Below are 27,988 nucleotides of genomic sequence, written 5' to 3' on the forward strand. Positions count from 1 at the left end.
ATCTGTGCCAATGCTTTTTCGTTCTAGTTCAATTATATTATTTACTCCATCCGTCCCGTAAAAGATTTATTAGAGCTGGACAAGCTGACAAAAAAATAAAGAAAGACCTTTATACCCCTATGTTTTCTCCTCTCCTCTCATGTTCCCTGTTCATCTCAATCCATATTTGGGGCAGGGGCTTCATCCGGTAGCGTGGAGGCCATACCTGTTTTCTGCGGCAGCCTTGCCTGGCATTGGCTCTCTCATAGTGCAAGCTGCCTTGCCCTCACTGGAGCCTCTCTCGGTGTCGGCGTGATAGCTACCAATTCAGCACGGAGTCTATGCCCACCACACCGAGTCCCGAGCTCGCATCGTCGGCGTAGGAGAATATGAAGGAGGGCCCCGGCGAAGGAGAAGAGGGAGGTCGTCCGAGGAGAAGAGAAGCGTGGACATACCTTCTAGGCCCCCTAATTGGGTTTCGGTGACTAACATGTGTTTTACAGAAGCATTATAATTTAGGTTACGGTAATGGTGATTGATTGGCCATTTATGGTTTCCATATCCCTATCGATGAAAATTGTTTCGGTTTTTAAAGGATGGACAACAAGTTTAAGGACAAACTAGTTCTAGCTTGTTCGCTTGAGCTTATCTACCGAATATGCTAGCCATTCAACATTGTTTTTCTTTCACAATAAATCAGCGAACAGTACTTTTAGCTATGGCTTTTCTGCCAAGCGAACTGACTAAATTGTTTGGTGTTGAGAGACATTTAGAGTAGTTTATTACTTTATTTTTCCTTTAGCGTACTATAAAGGGGGGGCATGGATGGGTAGCTTTACCTAGGTAAGTCTAGTGGGTGGATGTGCACACATGAAATCTAATGCTAGGTAGCTCAAACAAATCCCAAGATCATCAGAAGATTGAAACTCAGATTCAAATTGTGATTGAACTGAAGGACAATAGAAATGGTGGTAGTGATGCCCTGGTCACCGGATAGGGGTGGCGGTGCACAAGATAAGCTATCTGGTGGCATCGTCGCTTTTTTTCCAAAGTGTTGGTTTTGGAATTTGGCTCAAAGGTGTCACAGGCGGTGCACTTCCATAAAATTCCATAGACCGCTAAAAATAGGTGAGTTCACAGTTTGTTGTCACCGGACAAGGTGTGCGCCCAGTGCTTGATACTATAACGGCTAGTTCAAAAACTAGTCATTGGGGTGTCAGCGGACAGGCTATCTGATGTGACACATTTGTGTCCAGTAACCCCAAAAATGCTAAGTTTGGGGGTAACGGTTAGTTCCATGCCTTGGGGCTATTTATACCCTCCAACTCGTGCATTTAGGTTCTTTTGCCCATTTATTCAGCTGAGGAAACTATTTGGTGTGCAAGGGAAAGCAAGTGCCTAGTGACGTGTTAGGATTTGTTAATTGGAAGATTAAGGACCTTATTAATGCAAAGAGAGTAGCAAGTGTGCATCCACTCTTCGTATTTGGGTTGGTTGGAGGTCAAGTGAGAGTTCATGCTTGTTAATCTTGGTGATCGGCACAACCTAGATAGCTTGGTGGTGATTGGGAGCTTAGTGATCATCTGGTGGTGCTTGTGGATAACCCAACTCATGGTGTGAAAGATTGTGGGCGATTCACCGTGTTGGAGTGACAAAGAATCAGCTTGTAGAGCGCACTCGGTTTGTTGCGTGGATCAAGGAGGAGCTACACCCTTGCATGGGTGGTTCAATGAGGACTAGTGGGGAGTGGCGACTCTCAGATGTTGATGTTTCTTATGTCTATTGAGGAATTTCGCAAGTGTACAAAACTATCTTGTAGCATTTCACTCGATGAGAAATGAGTGTCAAATTTATATTTATCCCAAGGAAAGACAGTAGGATGAGGTTGGCTTGGTGGATATGAATGCTAAAGTAAAGGTTTTGTCCTTAGCCAAAAGGGGTGAATGGATGTGGGTGAAGGTGTAAATGGTTTGGTGATATGGATGGGATATAACAAGCAAACTAAAAGTGTGGCTAGCTAAGTGGGAGAGCGAGCAACTATTCATCTTAAGTAACAAGGATAAACTAGAGATTAGAAAAAAAGACTTTAGTACTTCGAGGCATAGTCCGCCTAACAACCAAGAGGGTTATCTAGACAAGGACTGCCATAAGCCCTATGATTTAATAACTAGACCGAACATGGTGGAATACATAAAATAGGCACCTGCCAACTACCACAATCTATCCATAGGTAAGATAGCCTAAGCACCTCACTTCATCTATAAATTTACTACTTTGATTGGAGCTCCGATGAAATAAGATCAAAGTACCCTAACTAGATGGTGAAACCCATACTAACAAAGATTAGACTAAGAAAAATATTATCTATGATACTAACACTAAGAGTAAGCACCTAAGCTCACTAAAAATGGTAAAGATTGAGCTAGAACTTGAACAAAGAAAAGCTATATTTACTCGAATAAAGTACTAAACAAGTAGAGTACTGAATAAAGTAAATACTAAATGAAAGAATACAAAGGAGCTATAACAAACTCAGAAGACTCTTCCGGATTCTAAAGAAGCTCTGCTCTACCTTCTTTCTTGGTGCAATTTCTTAATAGGAAGCTCCAAAATTGACGAGCCTTGTGATGATGGCTCAGATGGCAGTGAGGTAGGTGCAAGTTGAACTTGCTTCTAGTAAGATCGAATCAAACAAAGACCCTAGGCAATCAATCCGCAAACCCTAGCTAAAATCCATAGTCAAACTCGAGTAGGAAATAAGGTTGAGAGATGAGGGTACATTCGTGTACCTTACATCCTAGCGGCTGGCGCTAGCTTCGGCAATAGCGCTTGGCGGCATCGGGACGGGGACCCAAGAGGCGAAGGCGGCCTCTACACAATGGATTGGGCATGAGAGAGAGAAAAGAGTCGCATGTGTTAATAGTGCTAAGAGCAGGAGCAACTTGGGCCTTGTTTACTTTGGAAATTTTTTGCAAAATTGATACAGTAACTCTTTTGTTTGTATGCGACAAATATTGTCCAATCATAGACTAACTAGGCTCAAAAGATTCGTCTCATCAATTCCGACCAAACTGTACAAATAGTTTTTATTTTCATCTATATTTAATACTCCATGCATGTGTCTAAAAATTAGATGTGACGGAGAATTAAAAAATTTTGCAAAATTTTTTGGGAACTAAACAAGGCCTTGGTCATTTTGCCAGGAGCAACTTAGTCATTTTGCAATGTGCCTCCATGTTGGCGCCATGATCTGGCACGCCACACAAGCAAAAATAGCCATGTTTGATAATCTTATAAGAAATCTTTTTCACTATGATGGTAAATTTGTAAGAAAATTTAGGAAGATGCTATTTGAATGTGTAGTAGAAACAAAACTAAAAAGCGCACGAGTCATTATCCCTGGGCCCGGAAACCGACAGGCCGGAGCAAAAAAGAATGGTGCATTGCCACTCCACCCAATCCGCTTGCCATCGACCATCGTTTCTTGATTTCCTCCATTTCTGTGGGACTCGTCGGATTCACTCACCATCCATCCATTGTTTTCGACTCTTGCGGCCTTGTCCCACCCATAAAGCCGATGGGTTAGCTCCCCCGCGCCGCACGCCCAAGAACACGAGGAGCCAACGCCACGGCGACGGCCGTCCTCTCCCGGCCAGCACCGTCGCCGGCTGCGTTTCAACCCTGCCTTCGCTTCTCCCTTCACCCCGCGCGGCTCTCTCTCTCTTGGCGACGATTGGGGGACCACTGCCGCCGCTCAACGCCAGGTAGACAGGTCTTGGCCGGCTCTCCGCCGGCGACGAGCACCCGCCAGGTATTCCCGCCCCTTCTCTTCACCTCCTGCCGTGCGAAACCGATCAACCAATCCCTAACTTCATATATTTGTATTCCGAGGATCCGATTTAGTAATTGAAGTGTATTATGGCTACTAACTTCGATTTGATGGCAAAAATTACTGGGTACATGTGTACACCAGTGTCCTCTATTACTGGGTCCACCCATCCACGGAGTTCAGTGCCAAAACCAAAATGACACATCGGAGGGCAGAAATTGGCCTGTTTGTTCAGTAGTGCTATCTGAAAATAGCGAGTCTACAATCAGTCTTATGGAATATTGATTAACCAGAACTTCCAATAGACAGAACGCATTTGATATTAGCACAACTTCCAATAGACAGAACGCATTTGATGTTAGCACAACTCTCGGAAACCATTACGGCTGTGGTTGGGAAATTATTAGGAAAATGATCCACTGTATATTGTTTAAAACCCAAATGGTGGCAAGTGGCATCCTTATTGTGTATCTGGATTGAATCATTGGAATAGTGGGAGACAATCAACTTAACAATGTATTGCAGTACTGCCAGTCAATTCAGCTGATTTGTCATTGTCTTCATGTTACATTAATCACCCTAAATTCCTGTGATAGGCTGAAAATGATGAGCTAAATCACAAAAACTTGTTGATTCAGCTATGCATCCTTTTCTTCCTACTGCTTTATGGCTTATTTACCTCAATGGACGACAGAAACATAAACTGCTTATTGTTCTAGTATCTGTATCCTAAGCTTCGATACTTATGTATTGCCAGTACTGGGCACAGCTTGTGCTCCATGCAATCTTAATTCTTACCCAGTTTACATTTTCGTTACGCTTGCATGGCTTGATCTAGGATATGGTAAAGTAATAGTGAGTTTTCTGTTTCATGGGTGGCCTCTTTCGTATTGTCAAGGAAGTATGCTTACATGCCAGTATTTATCAACATAAAGACTTATGCATCGCTTGGATAGTGTGATTGCTGTTTTGAGATGGATCTTCATCCAATTTCTTGTTTTATTTCGGTGGGCGATTGCTTATCAGGTTGACAATTTGTTGTTGTTGTTGTTGTTGTGGACAGTTTTGTGATCAGTGAAACTAATGGCTGCTGCTGAAGCAAGGGCTGCTTGGCAACGTGCTGCAAACCGTTGCCTTGTTCAGGAGGACAGGAAGAGAGCTCCAAAACTAGCTTGCTGTCCACCATCGGCTGAACAACATGGTACAAACAATGGGAACTGTCGAAATTCCGCTGATCGTCCCATCTGCAGTTTAGTGCCTTTGAGATGGAATCCCATGCATTCTAATCTGCCACCAGATTTCAGATGGTGGGTTCAGTCACAGCCAAATTTTGGGATCCAGAAGGATATTGTTAGTGAGCGGCTGCGTTCGCTGGGCACGGACATTCATGAGAAGCAAGTGGAAGATTCAGCGCCACAACCTAAACATGAGGAAACATTACTCTGTCAAGCAGTTGATGCCAACACTGAAAAGATTGGGGATGTTTTGGATCCTCCATGGATGGTTTCGTCAGCCTTCACGAAGTATTCCCTTGAAACAGGCTTAGAAGAGATGAAGACTGTTGATAGCTATTCTCAAGTGTCTAAGTGCATAGAAACTCTCAGCAATTGTTTGTACAAGGATAATGAATCCCCAGATTTTGAATGTATTGACCCAGCACCTTTGAAGAACCCAGATAAGGCTAATTTTGATATGGATGCACCTTGGAAAGGTGAAAAGATTCGACCATGGTGGCAGATTGCTGATGAGGAGCAGCTGGCTTCACTAGTTGCAGAAAGAGCAACACAGCACATTGAGAATTGTGATCTACCAAGGCCTACCCAGACAGTACGTATTAACAGGACAGAACCACATACTCGCAAACATATAGGTGACTATGGGGGATCTTCATCTCCTGCAGGAAGAGTGACACATCCTGTTCCTGGACATTGTGACCATATCGAGTGTAGCTATAGCACAGGAAGTACAGATGAGTTGGTTTTATTATATGGTAATGGAGTTTGGGAACAGCATGGAAGGAATGATACATATAGGTGTGTGTTCTTCAGCTTAGCTCATTACCCCCATGGCATTAGGTGTCCTAACTGTATCTGGACTTTCAGCTTATTTTGTTTCATTTCATATATGGATATCTGAGGTATAGAAGATTCATCAACAGCATATTACAAGTATAATTAGCATGCAAGAAGATAATAAAGATTGATAACTTTGGATCTGGTGGTGGGATATGCAGTCTAATTTAATATTGGTTTTTGTTGTTCAAAATTTATCAAGCCTTAGTAAATTTTGCATGTCTATTGTCAGCAAGAGGGTACACAGTTCACATATATATAGTATATACATCCTTTCTCAGAGTTTGAAGACTTTCAAATGTCTTCAATTTTTTCATAATTTTATTTAGTATTGTGGTCACATACTCATTTCATCTCATTTTCATTATGTGCAGTGCGGCTCAATATTTTTCTAGCAGTAGCACAACCGGATTGGAAAGCAAACAAACACTCTGGAATGCTTCAGAGCGAGACAAGATTTTGGAGGCACTCCGCCATTCACAAACCCGTGCTAGAGAAGCTGATATGGCTGCCAAGAAAGCGCACAATGAGAAAGACGATGTCATCAAGCTTTTGTTCCGACAAGCCTCACATCTCTTTGCTTGCAATCAGTGGCTGAAAATAATGCAGCTGGAGAATATTGTCCTGCAGCTCAAGCACAAAGAGCATCAGATAGCAGCCATCATACCTGAACTTCCATGGTTAACCCTAAAAGAGAAGCCTACACACGGTCAGGAACAGAGAGATTGGACTAGGAGGAAGGGTAGAAGGCAGAAGAAGGGAGGTGGGTTCTTTGACACGATCTTATTTGCTGTTGGGTTAGGTCTTGCTGGAGCTGGGTTTCTTCTTGGGTGGGCTCTTGGGTGGCTGCTGCCAAAGTTGTAAAGTTATTGTTATTTTTCTTTGGGTGTAGCGAGCTAGGCAACTGTATTTTGCTGGGTAGGATCCATACATGGAAGACCAAGTGCACCCCTTCATGAAAATGGTGTCAAATGATCAAATTTGTTAGACCCTAGCATCTGTTGATCTGGAAACCATGATGGTGCAATGGTGTAAATGAATGTCAAGTTGTCCACACTGCACCAGGAGAGCATTTTTTCCAAAATATTTTGTTTGTTGTAAATATGTGTGGTGTCGGTATCTCTGAATATTGTACATATGGATCGGTGTTTAAATTGAAGCTTTGTCATCTGTTCGGTTGTGTGTCGAGGGGAAAAAAAAGGCTTGCCGCGTTCAGCAGTATATTCGGTAACGTAAAGATGCTGTGGAATTCCTTGAATATCACAATATAAATTATGCATTACTAAACCGTGCTTTTATGAAAATTTCATAGATTTAACTGTAGGGTTTGTTGGCATGAGGATTGTAATAGAAAGGATGTCATCATAACATTTTAAGAGCAAAAGTCCTGGTACTGTGTAATTTGTAAAAACACACAACATTTTAAGAAATTTCATAGAGAATCTTACCACTTTTTTTGAACCTATTTAATTCTACCATTTTACTATCAATTCGGAGCCAAAGTCCATGGCGTTACTGAGAGTAGTATCTCCAACAGTTTTCCAAAACCCTTTCTCATCCTTGTTTTTTTCTTAGAAAAAAAGAGAAAAATCTCTCTTTAATAGTTTGACATCTTTTTTTTCATCTTTTATAATTTGGTATAATTTCTTCCTGAGGCGCGCAAATATATATGTGAAGCCGCACCGCGCATCAGGCTTCTCTCCGCGTCGCCTCTTTCCCGTGCGCGCGAAGAAGGATCCGTCCACTTTCCCACGCCGCGAGTGCTGCCGTCTGCTACTGATATCGGCTACTGCGAGAGCTGCTGCCGTCTGCTACTGCGGGTGCTGCTGCCCTATGCTGGCCGCCAGGAACCAAAGGGCGGCAACGAGTCGGCGGTGGTGGACATCCAGAAGCGCGCGTGAAGTAGTCCCGTGGCGCGGAAACATATTTTTCCGAGAAAAAACAAGTTTGTGGGACTTAAGTTTTTATTTTTTATTTTGGGAAATAAATTATGTCAAACTATTGAAGATGAACTCTTTTTTTTCTCTATATAATTTTGGAAGTTGGCAAATACTATGATTTAGGAAACAAAATTTGCCAAACTGTTTGAGTTACCACTATTTTACCTTGGTGGAACAACCTATTTATTGACATGATTAATAAAAAAAGTTAGTACACTTGTTTTGTCTAAAGCCTTTCACCAACACTTTTTTGGTTGGAAGGAGAAATGCCGACACATGAGGTGTAGTCTTACAGCATTATCGGTGACAGTGACAGTTTATTTGACTCTAAAAGACTATACAATTTGCCAACATACTGTAGGGGCGTTTAGTTCCCTATAAAATACAAAATACAAAATGCTAACTACTTTAAAATGATAGAATACAAAATGCAAAAATTTTTAGGGTCATATTTATTTCAGTCCAAAATACAAAATTTATTGTTCTCATGAGCTCTTTTGGGCTTTCCTCTTGAGCCTTTTTTGGCCTCTTGAGGCCAAAATTAAAAATGGAGAATAATCATCTTTTTCCCAAAAAAATTGCATGATATTTAGTTCCGTTATGTAAAATAATGAACCAAAACCTAAATTCTTTTAGAATAGGAGAACTAAACACCCCCTATGTGTACTTAAAACCCTTGATTCACCAACACATAATTGTAGGAAAAAGTGAGTCATGCTGTAGTGAAATTAAAATGTGCTGCATTTAAATTTCTCTAAAACATATTTTTATTTAGATGATTTCTTTGTGAAAGACAATTTATTTTTGAACCATATTCTAACCTACGAGGCAAACAATTTTATAATGTGATTATGATTTTGAAACGTTTTTTAGAGAAGTTAGCTCTGGTAGAGCTCCAACTAGCTCCAACTTTAAGTGTCATAAAGTGATTTGATTTAGGGTTGCCTTGTTCATTTGGCTGATAAGCCATAACAGAAAGTACTGTTAGCTAATTTGTTGTAAGATAAAAATACTGTTGAATGATTTGTAGATTCGGCTGATAAGCTCACTTTTTTTTAGGGAGCTGAAAAACACTGCAGAAAGTACTTATTGACAGTGTCATAGTGGGCGTCCATGTTTCATCCATGCGACGTCTTCACCTTTTTTTTTTTGTTTTTTTTGGGGGGGCCAAGTTAGCCCGGACGGACCGCCGGAGTAATTTTGAACGGATAAAGTACAAGTCAAACGGGGCTCCCCCCATTCCTTACGTCGAGAGCTCGAGGTGCTCGCCACGACGGGCTCGCCGGCGCCGTCATTCCCAGCGATGGATTCGTCAAGTCTACCCTGAACCAACCTTCTGCCGCTTCCTCTCGGCGCTGCGCAGGCATCTCTTCACCCGCCTAATCCTGACAACATGAACGACAACAGCGTCGTGTCTACCTGAACGTCGATGCATACCAGATGTTCACGGTAATGCCCCAGCCACGCCATATCAGCTGACGAATCGTCCCTACCCCGTGGTCGTGGATCGGTTCACAGCCATGCCGTGTTACACTGTCGTTTTCCTTCTGTGTCAGGTTCGCTCTGGGGAAGCCGTCAAGGCGTCAGAGCACCAGTTCAATGGAATGACATGATTTTGAAGTGTGGACTGGGGACCATCTTCTCAGCGCGGCTGCCTGATTAAATTAGGTATCATGTTTCTTCCATGTCTTAAACTGATATGATTTGCTTGCTCAAATACCCTTTGACTTTGAGCACATGACATTGGTGGCATTTATGTTGCTGGTATTTTCTTCACTGGTTAAGCCTTTCCTTAGTTCAGAAACTCCCATTCAGCCAAAATGTCAAATGGTTGCAGAATGAAAATACAGATGTTCAACTTTGGTCCTTATTTGGACCTGCAACCATCTCTGCCCATTGTCTTTTGAATTCTGATGAGTCCAAGTTTGTCAGATTATGTGATTACAGTGTGCAGTATTGTCCAAAATGTAGAACATTGTCATATGAGCATTTGTGAGATTAAGCAAGAGTGGCTATGATTGTGGAACCAATACACAGTTATGGATTGTGATAGACCTATACGAACAATAACAATACAAATTGAACCCCTAGCTTTTCTTTCTTTGGTGATTTGATGAATCGCTTCAAAAATTACTATGTACTTATCTCCTAAATCACATTCTTACTTAATGAACTGGATAAAGTCCATGAATCTGTTATACTCCAGCTGCTCGTCCTAATCTTTCCCTTAGAATCTTCACTCCCATGTATCTGATCATCAAATACAACAAAAGGAATATCAGCGCGTGAAGTCAGAATCCGTTTGATTCTAGACAAGAACTATAGTTTTTGTTCTGTACCTGCCCATCATTAGGACTGTCGCTTGTGGGTTCGTTCCTGGTGAACTAAACAAGGTTGACCCATCTATCACACGGAGGCCTGAGATGCCAATCACCCGATAGTGTTGATCGACCACCTTACCTACATGGCATCCACCATGGTAGTGCCAGATGGTTGTTACTGTGTCCCTGCAAAACTGCTCCAAGGATGTGGTGTCATTTGTGTGCTTCGGTATCAAGTTTATGTTAGCTGATATGCTCATATTGAGCAGCGTTTCCATTGGATATCCAGCACCATTGGCAGTAAGGTTAGTGAAATGGTTTGTCTTCAATATTTTCTCGATTGTTTTTATCCCATAGACACATCGTCTGAGATCCTGTGGATGCTGGAAATAGTTGAAGGTGACATTGGGGTTGCTATCGATATCAGTGTCAACAAGTACTAAACTACCAGTAGACAGTGGGCCATCGATCTTCTCAAGAATGAATCCTCCATCAAATACTTCTTTGGGTAGGCTATATTTGTTATGTACATACTTTTGGATTTTGTCAAAACTTCTTTGTTTTGGTGGAATTGTTGATAGTTGCCCAATCTGCAATGAAGTTACAAAACTCATTAGTGCTAAGCTTGAAATCTACCATATGCTTCTCAAAATGGGGAAGTGAATATATGCTAAACATTTTATTTTCTTTATGTTAGCTCAAGAGAGTTTTGTTGTGTTCCTTGCAACTTATTGCCTACACATAATTCATAAAGAAAAGTTTTAATAATTTTTTCTTCTTGAACATGCAGGAAAGTTGTGCTTCTTTGTATTACGAAGAAAAGGTGTAAGAACCCGTACAGCACACACCCAATGTTCTAGAAACTTGTTCGTGCTTTATGCTTACAACAAACATATTGCTAATGCCTCTACTCTGTTTGAAAATATTATAACAGGAAGTGCCGGAATATTAACAATTGGGAGGTACACCGTTCTAAGTTAACATCTATTTGCTGAATAATATGAACTTCTGTATACATGTAATCAGATTCCTGGTTCTTTTTATATGCCTATCGTGAGCATCCATAAACTTATGATTAAGGAACGGCAGCTTTGGAAAAGTTGGGAAATTGTCTCCCATCAAGATATGTAAATAGCTATTTTTCTTAAGATCAATAGTGTAGGGTGTTGTTTCTGCATAAAAATATTTAGTGTCATGCATCAGGATGCCGGTAAGGATATAAGAAGTTAGAAAACCATATGCATGTAAAATAAAAAAAGACGCCAAACCTCAGCAGACATGATTCCGTGGTGGCAATGGATGCTATCATCTGACTGGCTGAAACCACTGCTGGCTTCAATAAACACGCCAGCATCCGTTATTCCGACAGTTTCAATCAAAGATTGCTTTGTAGGATTCTTCATAGGTACAAAGATTGAGTTCATTGGATTGTCTGACATTCCTTTACCCACATGTTCATTGCGAAGTACTACAGAAATGTTGTGCTTATTAAGTTCACTCCTCGGTCCGATCCCACTTAGCAACAATAGCTGTGGGCTGCCAATTGCGCCGGCAGAAACAATGATGTCACTACCCCTCTTCCTTTTGAGGAAGGCTTGGTAGTGCCCTCCATTCTCATCTTTGAATTGAACTCCAATAGCCCTTGGCTTCCTATTGCCTGTGTAAGAGATGAGGTTCTGTAAATAATGTGTCTTTGCAGTGCCCCTTTTTTTTTGCTTCAGCTATAGTAACAACTTTTGTTTGCTGTTATAGATGTTACTTAAACAATGGTTACCTTGTTTCATGTTGAAAACAATTTTGTTCACGCTAGCATGAAGTAGTACCCTAAGGTTGTTAGGATTTCCAGCAGCAAGGAGGTCAGCAGCTGTGTGCCGATACCCAGACTCATCAAATATGGTGCCCCCAACCTTAGTTCCATAGAGATGGTCATAAGAATATCCATTGTATGGTGAGACCCCTGCTTCCAGAAGCCCATCCCGGAGTGCAGCTTGCCAAGGTGCAACTTTGGGCCAATGAACAATCCTCTCTTCAACCCAAGGGTAGGACTGGTTGACTAGCTCTGCATCCCATCCTGCCTTCTGCACGAAGCTGAAAGAACAAGCACATAAATGTTGATTACAAACTTATAACAGTAACATTCTGCTAGCACTATTGACATATGACATGTTCAGAAATCATTGTACATTCAACAACAACTATCTAGAGAAGAAATTTCAGAGACAATTGGTATTGATCATTCCAATTTGGTGGTATGCAGTCATCGGGACTTTTAGTAACATAAGGAATTCTGTGAAGCTATTCGTACTTCACTTTACCAAAATTTGGCTAGATTGTTCCTGAATCCTCATCTATGCTACCACATGGCAAGACAGCCCTACCTGCTTTCCTCCAGGTGAGTTGAACCATTCAGCTGACTAATGCATGGGAATTTATATGCTATATTATTCTGCAATCACTGTCTATTTTTTCTTCCTATAATTACTAATAAATTTCAACATTGTGATATGAAAAAAGTTCTGTAGAGATCCAGTCATGTGCAGAGATAAAATATTATGGTAAGTGCAAAATCTGGAACTTTTATGGGTAAGTCTGCTGGAAGCTGGATCCATCTTGGTATGATCATTATGGCTCCCATGTAGTATATAGTGTAAACAACAGCTGATGTAGGACTGGTTAGTTCATGAGTAAACATGTTGAAGAAGTGTGTCTACTTGACTAAGTTAGGCTTCTTCCATTAAACATGTTGAAACGTTGTGTCTACTAGACTAAGCTAGGCTTTAGGGGGTCTTTGTTGCTCTGTTGTATTTGCCGCTTTGCCCAGTCTGGTTAATTTTTTTTAAAGAGAGAATAAGTGAGGCTTCATCCACTGGCCAATTTATGTTTTAGTTTACAAACTAGAATTCAATGCAATCTTGCTTAAGAAAGAAGATATGCACACTGTTTGGAGAATATGACATCACCACACTTCCACACCTACAGTCAGTTAAGCCTATTGTATTTCATTGCACTCTATCGATAATTCCATATAGTAGGTTATTTGTCATTTGACTTTGTTTGTAAAAGCAGCACATGAGAATTGTGTACCTTGGTTTTGCCCGACTGTAGAAGCCGGCATTGATACAGGTTCCACCACCCAGGACCTTTGCACGGGCATTTATCACGCCATCAGTGGAGATGAAACCTTGTGACGGCGATTGTGGTGAAACATCGGCCAGGCAAATGTGGAAGTTCTCCAGTAACGTGATGTTGCGGTTACCATATGGAGACCCACCTCTCTCCAGCAGGAGTACCTTGTACTTTTGGGACAGCGTAGCTGCCAATGGACATCCGGCTGTGCCCCCACCAATAATGATATAGTCATATGCCTCGTGCTGAAACGTGGGAAACCTGCTTGCCTTTAGGAAGGGAGGGAGATTCAGTTTGGTTAAATGATCTCTTCCTGCAAATTCAAGTGACCCAGGTTATATTCTGAAGTAAAGATTTCAATCTATTTATTCTCTGAACTGTTACTATTTGATTCTGGTTATGTTAACACTTAATAACCATTCTTTAGGTCCCCTGGTTATTACTCATTCATTCTACAGGTTACAAATGCCAAAAAGGTGCGCCTTTTGCTGCCATTCTTTTCCCTCTCCAACTTTTTTGTGCTTTTACTTCACAATTTTGTATGTCTTATTATTTTAAATTAAGATGTTATAAACATGTGTCACTTAAGGACTAGGAAACAATAGTAAAATTTAGGGGAAAAAGAAGACAGTACTGATGCCAAGCAGCATGGCTAGTTAACTTCTGACTTCTGAGTGAAACCAAAATGCCAAGTTAAACCTTGTGAAACAGAAAAAGCTGACAGACAGACAGACAGAAAGGATGAAAGAAAGCTGTCAATTATCAAACTCTAACATGGCTGAGGGGGAAACATTGATCACTCAAGGCCCTTCCAAAAGACTGGAGCTGAACAAAGTGATTGAAAGGGAGATGATTCAAGTCTCTGTGAAGAACAGAGAATGGGATAGGCGAAATGTACCATGAGATGATATGATGAAGCAGAGGAACACCAGGGCCTTGAAAACCGCCCCTCTCCTGATCAAATCCATGGCAGCCCCGAGAGGAACCTGGAGGTGACGGCGAGCTCAGTCAGTTGGCCTCTACTTGCCTTTGCCCTTTCACCCAGACAGCTCTGATTCTCTGTACTTGCCTTCTTCCTGGTTTCCCTGTGATTTCATCTGGCACACAACCATGAGTCTGCATTCCAATGTTTTTGTAGGCAACTGAATTGGGGGGATAGTAGGGGGGGGGGGGGGGGGTTGTGGTGCAAGTGTACACACATTCAAGAGCTCACCCACACCATTTGAATGCCATTCAATGCACAGGCGGCACTGTTCTAGTACAACTCGGATTTATGAACTTCATCACCCAACCAACCACAACTAAACTGCTGTGAATATACCCACCAATCCTGATTTACACGCATGACAGGCGTGCTTCCTCTCATTTTCGTGTCTCTCTCTCAATATATAAATTCTAATTCCTTTCCCAATGTTTGTGCCTGAATGGTTGGCAGCTGTCAATTAGCAGAGCCTCTTTTGAGTGCAACTTCGTCCTTCATCACTAGTCACTGCCACATTCAGCAACGTCTAAATATTGGTGGCAGATAATGCCTGGTATAGTGGTACTAATTCTCGCAAGTACCAAAGTTAAGTTTTTGCATCATTTCGAGCATTGTTTAGTGCCTAGATGCAAGCTAATTAGCATTCATAGAGCGTTTATGGAAAAGAAGATTGGCCTGTCGTTCTGTCCCAATAAACAGCCTACTAGGCATAAGGAACTAACGAGCATCTTTTTAAATAGGTGAAACTGCAATGCATGGTGGAAAATGTGTTTTTTTTTTTACCTTGCACCTTCCGTAGGTGTATAGGTATTGGCCATGAAGTGAAAGTAGTCTTTGTCTATGTTGCCCAAATACGCATACGAGCATTGTATACCCATATGTAACGGACATGCGGATACAATCATCTTTGAGAAATGACACAGGGATACAGGTATACAGCTAGCATATCTTAATAATAATAATAATCATATATATAAGGTAAGAAAGTAATGGAAAATTGGTTGAGTTGAATAAATGTATTTTTAGGGGTCTGAACATCAGTTACATGGCAACCTAATTCAGAGAGTATCTAAAAGATGCAAAAATAAGGAGCATATATTTTTTTTTTCCACACGAGGACATTTCCCCATTTCCATTCAGCAAACGGATAAGGAGCATATATACCGCAAAAGAAAATAATTTGTATTCAATCTTCTCCTTCAGCCTATGCAATTCCATTCTACCTAGACATCTTACCTTGTACTGTTTGTTGAAGGCTGGAGATATTGTTTTCAAGAAAACGAAATGCATATAGTCGGTGTAGAAAACAGACTCTTTGGCTGATAGATAGAATGACCATCGGACTGGTATGGACTAGGAACCTCTACAAGGTGGCAATATGATGGAAGATAACGAGACACAGGAAGGGCCCATTTGGTACAACTCAGCTTCACTAGTGAAGCTAAAGTTGTTTTTAAAAGCCCTAGGTAAAACAACTTCTTAGGGAAGATAGTAGAGAAAAAGCTAGGAGAAGCTAATATTTTTAGCTTCACCAGGGTTCCTATGCATGTGAGAGAAAAACAACTTTTAGCAAAAGCTGTTTCAAAATATCTGTTTGGTAGAAGCTGAAAAACATATTTGTGAAATGGTTCTATAAGTTGTACCAAACAGGATCGAAAGCCACATATTTCAACATCCTTTCCCATACCAGTCAGCTAAATGTCAGCAAGACATATACCTTACATGAAAGAGAGATCAAGATAAACCTTTGAATAATCCAATCATCTGGCCTAGGTACTTCAGTTCAAGGACGGATTATTATGATTCTGTACTGCTAATGCAGTGTCATTGCCACGCCTCAACAGTGATACTGTAAGGTATGTATGTCTCTCGGGTAGCCACTAGCCAGTGAGGGCACACTAGATTGCCTAGGCAATTCAATTTGACAGCAATGGACGGAGGGACGGCATTGGTTGAACTTATTGATGTTAACTTCTTTTTTCTGAAACTTTATTGATGTTAACTTCATACTCGACTGTACTAAGTATCGAAGCAAAAATAGACGTCACAATCATCTTTTAAACGTTGTCCTTCAGTGCCATCCTGCAAAATATGTGGACCCTGTGCCAAAATAGAGATGCTCAATAACAAGAGAAGTATAAGCAAAATCTTAATTCACATATACCTTAACTTTGTGCAAATTAGTTCCCGTCTCATCCTTTTAAACTATGTTTGGTACATAGGTCAAGCTATCAGGAGGCCAAGAATTACCCTGCTACCTTCTAAGGTTTCTGCTGTAGCTGTAGGCAGGAACAAAGTGGGAACAAAATTTGGGAAAGACGAGGAATCAGTTTTTTCATAGAACTGGCATGAATTACTGGAGTAGGTAGTTTGTAAGGTGAGCAGTTCTTGTGCCAGTTTCTTTCTGTGCATAGACCACCCCATTCTGAACCTGTTCTGGGTCAGATCACAACTTCCTCCGCCCATTTCAATTAAATGGCTTGAAATGTGTAGGGGACCTAGAGAACCTCCTTGCCCATACAACTGGATGCGTAGACCTCTCTTTCTCAACTTGTCACAAGTCTAGAACATACAGCGCAGCACAGCCCTTCCAAAAGGGCAGGTCACATGGTCTGGAGTTAGCATATCATGAGCAAGGTTGGTTTTGAAGATCTGAACTGTTTTGCTTGCGTCTCACTAATCAAGTGTCCGTACCAGAATTACTGTTTCTTGCTCAGTGATTGAAGTGTGTTCAATAGAGAATCTGTAGTGTGCAACGGAATTCATAAAACAGCAGTCGTTTTCTTTTACTTTCGTTTGCTGAAGGGATTAACAGTGTTCTTACTTCTTAGACCTAGTATGATACGTACCAAATAAAACTGCATTGCTGTTGAAATTGAAAAGCTCTTTTTTTGCCTGTCTTGCAGATAAGCCTAAGGAAAAGCTATGGTCAAAATACTTTACTGTAGATAGACAGCATGAGTTCAAATGATCATTCATTGTGCACTTAATATTCTGTCTGCAATGCCAGCTTGCAAGAATGTTGAAGGCTTGAAGCGAGCACAGCAACAACTCTTCTTCCACCACCCGCCAATTCAGCAGGCGTTGGGTGGCCGGCCGTCCATCCTCCTTTCTCGTCTAGGAGAAAGCAATTCTGTTAGGATTAGGAAGTGATCTCCCTGTGATTGTGAAGTGCACTCTGCACTGGGGCTGATGGTTGCAGTTTAACACCCTCCACAACCATAAAATACACATGTTAATGTGATGCTGATATTAGTAATAGCACTGGGCAAGACAATCATGAGGAGACAAATCATGAAAGTATTGGCGTAGTGATCTGTTTTTTTTTTTTTTGGCTAATTGCAGTGACCTGTAAAAGACTCCGGGCTACGCTTAATTTGTGTGATCTGGCCCTGTTGGTTATCCATTTATGGCAGCAACCTCTTCTTGCAGCAAATCATTCAATTTCATGCCGTGCAGTTGAGCTTCTTATTGGTGAGTATGTGGCCGGGGAGGCCATTCATGTGCCCTGAGGGTCAAGCGGATGCCTCTGTAGCTCCCTCTGTACTTCCCTTGGAAGTTTTGGTGTGCCAGAACTGGGATCATGGTCTGATGAGTTACCATTACCACTGCACCTGCGAAAATAAAAAGTATCGGATGCCAGATTTTGCATCGGATTCAGAGAAGCTTGTTTTTCCGTGGACATCACGTATGCCATGGATGGACCACTGCATTCATTGCTCTATATGCTGCAATCCATGGATCTAATCTGAGTTCCCAAATATAGACGTCCGATTCTTTGTCACCACACCTAATCTGAGTTGTTCTGTATTTGTCGTGCTCCCTCCAATATAGACGTTTATACTTTATATATTTTCTATAAATCTAGTTATAAATTTAAAAAGTTTGACTTAATCCAAACATAAGAGTACACTGTTTTTGTGAACACTGATGCACCTAACAACGAAGAACAACAAAGGAAAATAGCATCACCAACAAGCAACTTGTAGAGTCATTTCTAGCATTCTCACTTGTTATGTTACATCGACTCCAAAAGAACCAGTTTTGCCACATTTTGGAGAAAATAGAATTGGTGCTCAAGCATAAAAAAAAAGCCATAGGTGAAGAACAACTCCAAACACTTGTTGAACCCTGACCATTAAGCTGAAAAATACCATCACCACTAGAGACTTCAGATATTAGAATATGGTAATAGCACCAAGTCTTCGTGTTTGCAAAGGACCGCTAAATGATGTCGATTGTTAGCACCTCACTGCCCCAGAGAGAGAGAGAGAGAGAGAGAGAGAGAGAGACACGCACACACAGAGACAGAGAGATTCTAGTTTTTGTTTGACAAAAGAGAGAGATTCTAGTTGGGAAAGCCATAGAGAGACACACACAGAGAGAGATTCTAGTTGGGAAAGCCTCCCACAATAGGTTCTAGAAAACTAGAAAGTGTTTACCATAGGCTGTGGACACTACTCACATGCACTGACCCCCAATTTCGGCAATACAAACCCCATACCACACGAAGCTCGTCCAACCCCTCCGCAATGATGATAAGGTTCTACATGTCATCCGTGATGGTGTATGCCTCAGACTGACTGCACATAGCCCTCCTAGGATCACAAAATTTAGCCCACATGTTGACGTTCTTTCCCCTTGCGCATGCATCTTCCTCAACCCATGATCAAAAAAGGAAATTAAATATGATATAAAATGGATGGGGAGAAAAAGGTGATTGCACTAACACTGGTAACTACGCTGCTCACTGGACGATAACGGAGGCGAACGAAGAAGTGCACTAGTGGAGACCTAGGCATTAAGGAGAAAGTTGTTGCCCGGGTCACCCCAAGTTCTTGACTTGTTTGTGCGTCAACATTGTTATTCCTCACATCAATAATAAAGACTAATTTTTCACCTGGGCTTGTTTAGCTGCACTTCAATTCATCTTAATCAACATATATTAGCGTGGATTGAATTGAAAAATTATTTAGTTTTCCATACCAACACATGAGAATTAAAATGGATCAGATTGCAACCAAACAAGGTCTCAATTCCTCCCAATCCATGTGAATTGAGATGGATTGGAGACAAGTCCTCACTGTTCTATGGAAACACCGTATGTTCTTATTTATCAGCAAAAGTATAGGAGTTTTCTCCTTGCCAAGTTCGTTTTCGATGCTACGACAGACTTGTGAAAAGCCTGCTTGCCTGCTAATACATCCACGTTAAGTTGTTCCACTAAATAAAATGTCAGATGTGCAAAATCATGATCCTATCACTTAGGGCTTGTTTAGATGCCTTCAAAATTTCAAAAGTTCACAAGATTTTCCATCACATCAAATCTTTAGATGCATGCATGAAGCATTAAATCTCTACAACTAAAAATTATGAAAATGACTCATCTACCACACTCATGGTGAAGCCACAACTCCCATTCCTTTAGCCATGATAGGCTATCCCATCAACCTAGGCCCCACTCACCCATGCATGCAAAATTGTTTTGGCGAATTTAAAAAAGTCATAACTTTTAAACCGAAGATATAAATTAAATTTCGATTGCACCATTAAATTTCTCATAACAAATCCTTCAAAACAAGATCACACATGGATATATTTAGATAAAATTTTATTAATTAATATTTATTTCTACAACTAAAAATTATGGAGAGGACCCATCTACAACTTTCATCTCATTGGTGGTCTTTTTTACTGCGCGATGACACACTATCCCATCAACCTAGGCCTCACTCACCTATTTATGCAAAAATGTTTTAGCGAATTAAAAAAGTCATAACTCCTAAACTAGAGATATAAATTAAATTTTGATTGCACCATTAAATTTCTTATAACAAATCCTTCAAAACAAGATCACACATGGATATATTTAGATAAAATTTTATTAATGAATATTTATCTTATAAAGATAAAATATTTTCTTTTATTAAGTAGAAACAATATTCTAGGTTCAACAGACAATGTTTTGTCTTTGTAAAAAAATGTTATCGATTTAGAAGAATAGTATTTTGGTTTTAGGTTTATGAAACTGATATTACAATATACATAAAAATACATAAATACATGACATAGATAAAAATAATAAAAAAAATCTAGAGTAAAAAGCATAAGAAAAAAATAAAAACACAAAATGGAGAAAAATTTCAAATAATGTCTAAGGGCTGCTTTTTAAATATCGTAAATATAGAACATTAACATCAATAAATCTCTACAACTAAAAATTATGAAAAGGACCCATCTACCACACCCATGGTGAAGCCACAACTCCCGTAAGAAACATCATAGAACATCACATATATATTACATAAACATGACATAACACAATATAGAACACTAAATATATACTACATAAATATCACATATATATAGAAAATAAAAATAAAAAATAAAATTACTAAGAAAAAATATAAAAACAAACATAATTAACAAATGATAAAAAGTGCATAGAGCAAATAAAATTAATGAATAATTTAAATAAAGATGAAAATAAGATTAAAAGGTAATAAAATATAAAATAAAAATGAAGAAACATAGAAAATCTGAAGCAAGAAAGAACAATAAAAATAAAACCAAAACAAAAAGAAAATAAAAGGTAAAATTAAAACAAGAAAAGAATAGGACAGAAAATAAAATAAAATCAAAAAACAAAAACTAAAAAAATGAAAAAAATAGAATATAGACAGAAAAAAATAAAATAACAATGAAGAAACATAAAGTATGTGGATTTTAAAACCCGTAACAACGTACGGGCATTAACCTAGTATAGATAAAAAAATAACTAATTACACAATTTGACTATAATTTATGTGACCATTTTTTTAAGTCTAGTTATGGTTGGACAATATCAAAATCAAAAAACTTTTTGAATCTAATCATGCCCTTAGATCTGGTTCCGCTAACACGTTCAATGATGTGTCTTGGCAAGACCCGTCACCAATGAGTGGCCACATAGAACCATCAAGTTACATGGAAACTAGTGGTGGCTCAAATTTAGAACTCGTCTGCTGACCAAAGCCTAACAGGGTATCAGGACCTAATGGTCTTTTTAGTGATTGCCCGGCCCAGAAGAAGATGACAGGTACAAAAAACATGTAATGGAGTTTAAAAAATGCAATGGTTCAGTCAATGAATAGGGCAGGAGCAACTTAATTTTGTTTACAAATTAATTGAGCCTCTAATTGGAGCATTGGCTTTTTATACGAATTTGACACAGATTTATTGATGTAGAAAAAACGGGAAAACGTCTACGTTCTAAATCAGACTTTCATGGGATTAGGAAGAATTTCAATAACGGAAGTTTTCTCGTTTTTGATTCCCCAATGACATTTGAGCATGAAACTGCCCAAAGGGAAGAAAAATAATATTTTTACACGTACGTCGATATAGATGAATACCGTTAATTTAAAATTATAGAAAAACAGCACCAGTGGTCTAGTGGTAGAATAGTACCCTGCCACGGTACAGACCCTGGTTCGATTCCCGGCTGGTGCATTGTTTTGTTTTTGATTCAGTTTTGTTTTTCTTTGGATTGACGTTAAATTACTGCCGTCGTGTGGTGCATCTAGAATGTCGAATGGCGCTCTGGACTCTGGTTGCTTTTGATTTTCTATTTTATTTTTCTTAACTTGAAATGAAGGATTTATTGAGCTCCATAAATCTTGTAACATTTCAAGTTAAAAGAAAAAAAATCGAGCACGAGTCATTTTGCACGGATGTTTATGCGATCACGTAATGTTGTATTTGAGCTTTTGTTTAAACCGTTTAGCATCCAAATCTCCTATATACAACTAAAAAGAACAAAAATAAGATAATTTTTTCGTACAACTTTGGTTTGGTGTAACCTAAGTCTCATCTCCCCTTGCGATCCCAACTCCAAAAGGAAACCAAAATAACGCGTACGAATGAAAAAGGAAACCCAGCAACCCGTCGTGCGACCCAGCAACCCGATGTGCGATCTCGGTCAGTTCAATTTCAAAATGAAACAAAAAATCTCATACGCACGCTGCACTACACAAAAGGAATCCGGCACCGTTCAAAAGGAAACAAAAATCCTTCAATCGCCCTCGATCAGTTCAGTTTAAGAAGGAAACAAAAAAAATCTCGTACGGACACTACACAAAAAGAATCCAGCACCGCAATGTGCACATGGATCATTTCAACCTCCAAGCCGCCGCTTGCACGACACCGGACGTCAACCCCTCGGTCAGTTCGTCCTCGCGATTAGTTCGTCCTCGTGGGAATCAGCTCGACCGCCAAGCTGCCGCTCGCACGGCACCGCGACGTGCACCCTCGCGATCAGTTCGACCTCCAAGCCGTCGTCGCCAAGCCGCCCCCGCACCAGGCCGTTGAACCACCGCGACCATGCGCCCCCACGATCAGTTCTACCTCCAAGCCACCGTCTCCAATCCGTTCTCACCAAGTCGCCTCCGCACCAGGCTGTTGAACCACCGCGACCCTCGACACTCCTGCGCCCCCGCTCCGCACCTCTATGTATTTTAATATTGATACTTAAATTTTACAGTATTAAAATCTTATTGTGTGACCTATGTATTTTTAGTATAAACTGTTAGCAACGCACAGGCCGTTTTCAGAAAAAAAAAATATTGTATACAAGGAGGTCCTAACGCCATAGACGAGGTAATATTACTTTATTGATTCATAATTGTATTTTTTAATTCAAATTTTTCTGCACAAATAATATCTCACTATCTCCATATTTGTTATTGTTCTTAGAGATTTTCAATTGGCTTATCAAACTCTACAGAGAGATACTCTATACATACTTACGTGATGGCATATATAATTACCTAGAGTGTTTTATTGTAAATAAATAACTTATATTTTATTATTATTGGTTTACATACTCATGGTCATGGGTTGGAATGGAATAGCTATCATTTTGTGCTAAAAATCTCCTAACAATTGTAAAATTTACAACATAATGGGAAGAGTATATTAACAGTCGTGTCTGTATCTACAATTTATATTTTGTCAAGCAGTTGTAACAGTCGTGACCCTGTATCTACAATTTATATTTTATCAAGCAGTTGTAACAGCCGTGACCGTATCTAGGTTCCTATCCCTTAGTATGAGTGTATTCTCATCCCTCTATATGAGTGTATAAAGCATGTGTGCATTTGACTGACATTCTGTATTTTTTTGTTTTTTTAAAGTAAGGCAGCACCAAGGCTCACCACATAAGGCACCCGACTGCATATGTTTCATCTGAGCAACTATTGCATACACACATTAGAAGCTATATCTGCAATGCAAATTAAAATGTCAAACAAATAGATTATAATATGCCAACAAATAGATATCTCAAACAGATATGCCAATAAGTAGGAGATTACAATATTATTATCTTATTATGCGAACCATGTATTTTAAATAAAAAATGTTAACTGTCCCATAGCAACGCACGGGCATGCTACCTAGTGGTATATAAAAATCCGTAAAAAAACATCCAAATTCATGTGTTAAAAAATAGTATTTTGTCATGTGATTTCCAGGATATGTGCTCTGGTAAAACCCAAAGTTCATATGATCAAATCCACTTTTAGTTCAAATTTAAATTTATAAGCATTCAAAACATCCTCATCATAACCTTACCCTATAATTACGAAAGTAAAATAAAGGAAACACAAAGAATAAAAGAATAAAAGGAAAGAAAGGAACAAAAAAATGTATTGAAAACCAAGATAATTTTCATGGTTTATATTAGATATAGATATAAATTTAATATTAAGAATAAATATAGATATAAATTAATATTAACGATAGATAGGGGATAGAACTTATATATCCAACTAAGTAGCATACTCCCTCCCTCCAAAAAGAGAGTCGTCTAGATTTTGTGCGGATCAAACTTTCTTAAGTTTAATTAGAATTATAGAAATTATGTTAACAACATTTATATTTAATTATATTCATTTGATCTAATGATTTAATCATGCACCATAAAAATTATCTGTTACATATATTTGGTCAAATCAAAATTGAAAATGTTTGATTTTTTGAAAAGGTTTGTCCTATACAGCTTGTCTTCTTTCTTTTGTTGTACTACAAATTTACCGATCGCAAATACTTTTTCCTTGCTGATCTTGAACTCAAATATAATCAATTAATGTTATATAAGCCGTATTTAGTTTCCTTCTCATTTTCCTGGCTAGCCTCCAATAATGCAATTTCTGTATGTTTGGTTGCTTGAAATCATCCTGGCTTCCGCTAGCTACCGAAGGCCCTTTAGCCAGGCCCAGCGGAGACATAGGCTTCCCAGGCTCGGCTTGCTGGCCAGGCTCCGATCGATGAGCCCAGTAAACCAAAAAAAAAAACATATTCTTTGATCATACGGTGAACATGTTTTTAAAAAAATGTACGAGTGCACATGACATGGTTGCTTTGGGGCTATTCCAAAGGCCTTGTTTAGTTCAGCCCAAAACCCAAAAACTTTTCAAAAATTTTTGTCACATCGAATCTTGCAGCATATGTATAAAACATTAAATATAGATAAAAAAATAATTAGACTAATTTTTTGAGCCTAGTTAGTCCATAGTTTGACAATAATTACCAGATACAAACAAGGTCTTGTTTAGTTCTCCCAAAATTTTGTAAAATTTTTCAGATTCCCCGTCACATCGAATCTTTAGACGTATGCATGAAGTATTAAATATAGATGAAAATAAAAATTAATTGCACAGTTTAGTCGGAATTTACGAGACGAATCTTTTGAGCCTAGTTAATCCATAATTGGAGAGTATTTGTCAAATACAAACGAAAGTGCTACTATTCCTATTTTGCAAAAAATTTTGGAAGTAAACAAGACCCAAAAGTGCTACAAAATCAAAACACAAAAACTTTTTGGATAAAAAACAAAGCCTAAACTTGGTCACCTTTCCTAAACCGTACTACTGTACTATGGTTGCTGGCTGCTTTTCTTTTAGCTCTTTTCATGTAATGCTCTGCTCAAGGGACTCCGAGCTTGGAACGAGATCCCCTGCAGTCACATGCAGCGACTGCTCCCTAGGCATCCCACCGTTCACTAAGATCGAATGGCAACCAGCTCCCGGCGCTTCCTTTGCCCCTGAGTCTTCAAAGTGCCGCTGGACCTTGGCCCAACGGCCCAACCAGCACATCGCTGCTAGCGTTTTTAGCGCGAGGTGCGCATGCTCTTCAGTTCTGGCGCAGGGTGCAGTTCCCTATAAAAAAAATTATTCATCCATCCCATCGAATCTTTGGATACATGTATGGAACATTAAATATAGATAAAAAAATAAACTAATTACACAGTTTGGTTGAAAATCGCGAGATTAATGATAGATTAATTATGCTTAATAGATTTGTCTTGCAGTTTCTAGACAAACTATATAATTTATTTTTTATTAGTTTCTAAAACTTCTCTCGACATCCTTCCGACACATTTGATAGAACACTAAAAAATTTCCATCTCCAATCTAAACAGGCCCTAAAGCCTCAAGCGATGAATTTTCTTGAGCCTAGTGGCCACCCTAGCCATCCTTGTTGCTCGGAGGCCGCCGCTGCACAACGCTATCGCAGCCATCCCTGCCGCCTGCAAGGATGCAGTTCGTGAGGACACCACCATAGCCATCCACACTTCCCAGTTCCCACGATCTGCGTCTCCCACGAGCCATCCGCATGGCTCACCAACATCTGTACGCCGAGCATGAGGAAGAAGCTTGAAGTCGATCTATGAAGATGAGGCCGATTCGAGACGGCAGGTACGAGCAGCAGCGCCAGAAACGACCGGCAGTAGGGAAGGAATGAGTTGCCGAGGAAGATAGTACACGATAAGGAAGACGGCAGTCGCGGCGGTAAGGAAGACAGCCTGCTCAAGGGTTGTTCGTCGTGGGCTTTAGATGGGCTGCTGGACTGCCTCCCAGGAATCCTAGCTAATATGGTCCCTTGGATGGCAACGAACGGCACAGATACGCCAACTGTAGACTGCAGTCGATGAGACTGACTGCAGGGGATCTCGTTCCCCGAGCTTTAGGCCTGGTTTTAGTTCCAAATTTTTTTGGAAAAACTACACCGTAGCACTTTCGTTTTAATTTGACAAACATTGTCCAATCATGGAGCAATTAGGCTTAAAAGATTCGTCTCGTGATTTACAGACAAATTGTATAATTAGTTTTTATTTTCATCTATATTTAGTGCTCCATACATATACCACAAGATTCGATGTAACGTGGAATCTTAAAAATTTTGTACACTTTCACGTGTCTCGTACTGCTGAGCTGGGCGAACAAGATGTTCTTATCTTGTGTATACATATAAACTAATAACAAAAAAAACAATAATTAAACTAGGCCCGTTTGGATCCCCTCGCTAAATTTTAGTTAGCTAAAATTATTTTAGCTACTCTTGGATGACTAATGGAACTAAACTATTTTAGCTTTTTTTAGTCAATATGTTTGTAACTTTAGCTACTAAAGTGACTAAAGTTTAGCTAGCTAAAATTTAGTAAGGGAGTCTAAAGAAAAACAATGTTCCAAAATTGTGTGTCAGAGGATATGTCCGTCTGAACAACGGAGCGAGCAAGCACATCATGGCAGCCGCGGCGTGCACGCCGGCTACCGCGCCGCCGTCGGGGAGCCCAGGGCGTGGGTGTGGCTGAGGATGGAGTTGAGCCTCTGCAGCCGGAGGTCCTCCCGGAACTGCCGGATGAACAGCTCTGCGCGCGCGTTCAACTCCGCCTTCCCCTCCAGCGCCAGCTCCCCTGCTTTCGATACCCTCCGCCAGTCCGCCACCACCACCTTCGCTGCTGGCTTCTTCTTCTTGTTCTCCGGCGTCGGCAACGCAGCAGGGGCAGCCGTGGCAGAGCCTGCTGCTGCTAATGGCGGCGGCGGCGACGCCGTTGGCTTCGCGCGATGCCGCTGGGCTAGCGCGTACGCCTCGTCCAAGCTGATGGACTCATCATGGTCTTGCTCCTTCTCTGCCTCTGCCCTGTCCTCCTCCTCCTCCGACGACGACGGTGGCGGTGCGGGAGGCGCGTCGTCCTCCGCTGTTGCCATCGCCACAGGCGCGCCGGCTGTTGCAGCCACCACCTCCTGTGGATTGCGCTGAGGTGCGCACACCTGAGTCGCGGACGCCGCCTCTGCTTCCGGGGAGCAGCAGTACGAGCCCGAGGCAGCACTGCTTTCATCGATCGGCAGCTGCCCCACGGGAAAGATGAAGAAGGAGCGGAGCCGATCCAGGACCATAGATGATGAGGACCCGCTGCGGCAGAGCCTGCGCCGAGGCGACGACGTGGCCCCGGCCCCGGCCACGGCCGCGCCACTGGTCGACATGACGGCGATGGCGCCGACAACGGCGTTGAAGAAGATGAACCACGCCGCGGCGGGGCTGAGCCACGGCGACAGCAGCGGCCACCGCGACAGTAGTAGCGTTAGAAGCGCCATCCGACCGAGCTCTGCTCGAGTACTGGTGTTGCCTCAGCTCAGGCGAGCTGTGTGAGTTGTTGTAGGAGCAATATATATATAGGGACTGGACCGGCGTGCATGTTGGGTGACAGCCTGCCGGCTGCGGGCTGCCGCGCGGAACGTGTGAACGGGCGGGACAGGTAAGCCGCGTAGATCCGCCGCGTCCTTTGTCGCAGCTCGGAACGGCAAAGCAGAGGTTGGCATCGCTGTCCCTTGGCTTCTTTTTGCATGTGTGGCCAGTGGCCATGGCAAGTGGCGCACGAGCTTTCAGAGTACTAGTCCTGGCCTGGCAGCCACCGC

The 27,988-nt window shown here is 40.9% G+C and overlaps 3 protein-coding genes, 2 long non-coding RNA genes and 1 other non-coding gene across 7 annotated transcripts; 4 read left to right on the forward strand and 2 right to left on the reverse strand.

The window, feature by feature from the left end:
- On the forward strand, positions 3,462 to 7,051 carry LOC8070054. Its single transcript, XM_002444260.2, has 3 exons — positions 3,462 to 3,790; positions 4,872 to 5,841; positions 6,255 to 7,051. The coding sequence occupies exons 2-3, from the start codon at positions 4,892 to 4,894 to the stop codon at positions 6,742 to 6,744; spliced, it is 1,440 nt and encodes a 479-aa protein (XP_002444305.1). The 5' UTR covers positions 3,462 to 3,790; positions 4,872 to 4,891; the 3' UTR covers positions 6,745 to 7,051.
- Positions 8,841 to 11,502, forward strand: LOC110436790. Its single transcript, XR_002454633.1, has 3 exons — positions 8,841 to 9,269; positions 9,377 to 9,488; positions 10,932 to 11,502. It is a non-coding gene; the product is annotated as an uncharacterized LOC110436790 (long non-coding RNA).
- On the reverse strand, positions 9,819 to 14,414 carry LOC8070055 (protein HOTHEAD). Of its 2 annotated transcripts, none has more exons than XM_021464289.1 (6): positions 14,166 to 14,414; positions 13,226 to 13,536; positions 11,916 to 12,229; positions 11,410 to 11,798; positions 10,160 to 10,731; positions 9,819 to 10,070 (listed from the first exon to the last, which is right to left on the reverse strand). In XM_021464289.1, the coding sequence occupies exons 1-6, from the start codon at positions 14,166 to 14,168 to the stop codon at positions 10,016 to 10,018; spliced, it is 1,644 nt and encodes a 547-aa protein (XP_021319964.1). In that variant the 5' UTR covers positions 14,169 to 14,414; the 3' UTR covers positions 9,819 to 10,015. The 2 variants fall into 2 exon arrangements, with proteins under 2 accessions (XP_021319964.1, XP_002445466.1); XM_002445421.2 differs by having other exon boundaries at positions 13,226 to 13,580.
- Positions 13,477 to 17,991, forward strand: LOC110436789. The gene is made up of 3 exons (XR_002454632.1): positions 13,477 to 13,601; positions 13,695 to 13,743; positions 17,156 to 17,991. It is a non-coding gene; the product is annotated as an uncharacterized LOC110436789 (long non-coding RNA).
- TRNAG-GCC lies at positions 21,670 to 21,740 on the forward strand. The gene has a single exon. It is a non-coding gene; the product is annotated as a tRNA-Gly (tRNA).
- Positions 26,449 to 27,710, reverse strand: LOC8073532. The gene has a single exon (XM_002445422.2). The coding sequence runs from the start codon at positions 27,665 to 27,667 to the stop codon at positions 26,840 to 26,842; it is 828 nt and encodes a 275-aa protein (XP_002445467.1). The 5' UTR covers positions 27,668 to 27,710; the 3' UTR covers positions 26,449 to 26,839.

Source organism: Sorghum bicolor, chromosome 7 (assembly GCF_000003195.3).
Source record: "Sorghum bicolor cultivar BTx623 chromosome 7, Sorghum_bicolor_NCBIv3, whole genome shotgun sequence".
Taxonomy (NCBI): domain Eukaryota; kingdom Viridiplantae; phylum Streptophyta; class Magnoliopsida; order Poales; family Poaceae; genus Sorghum; species Sorghum bicolor.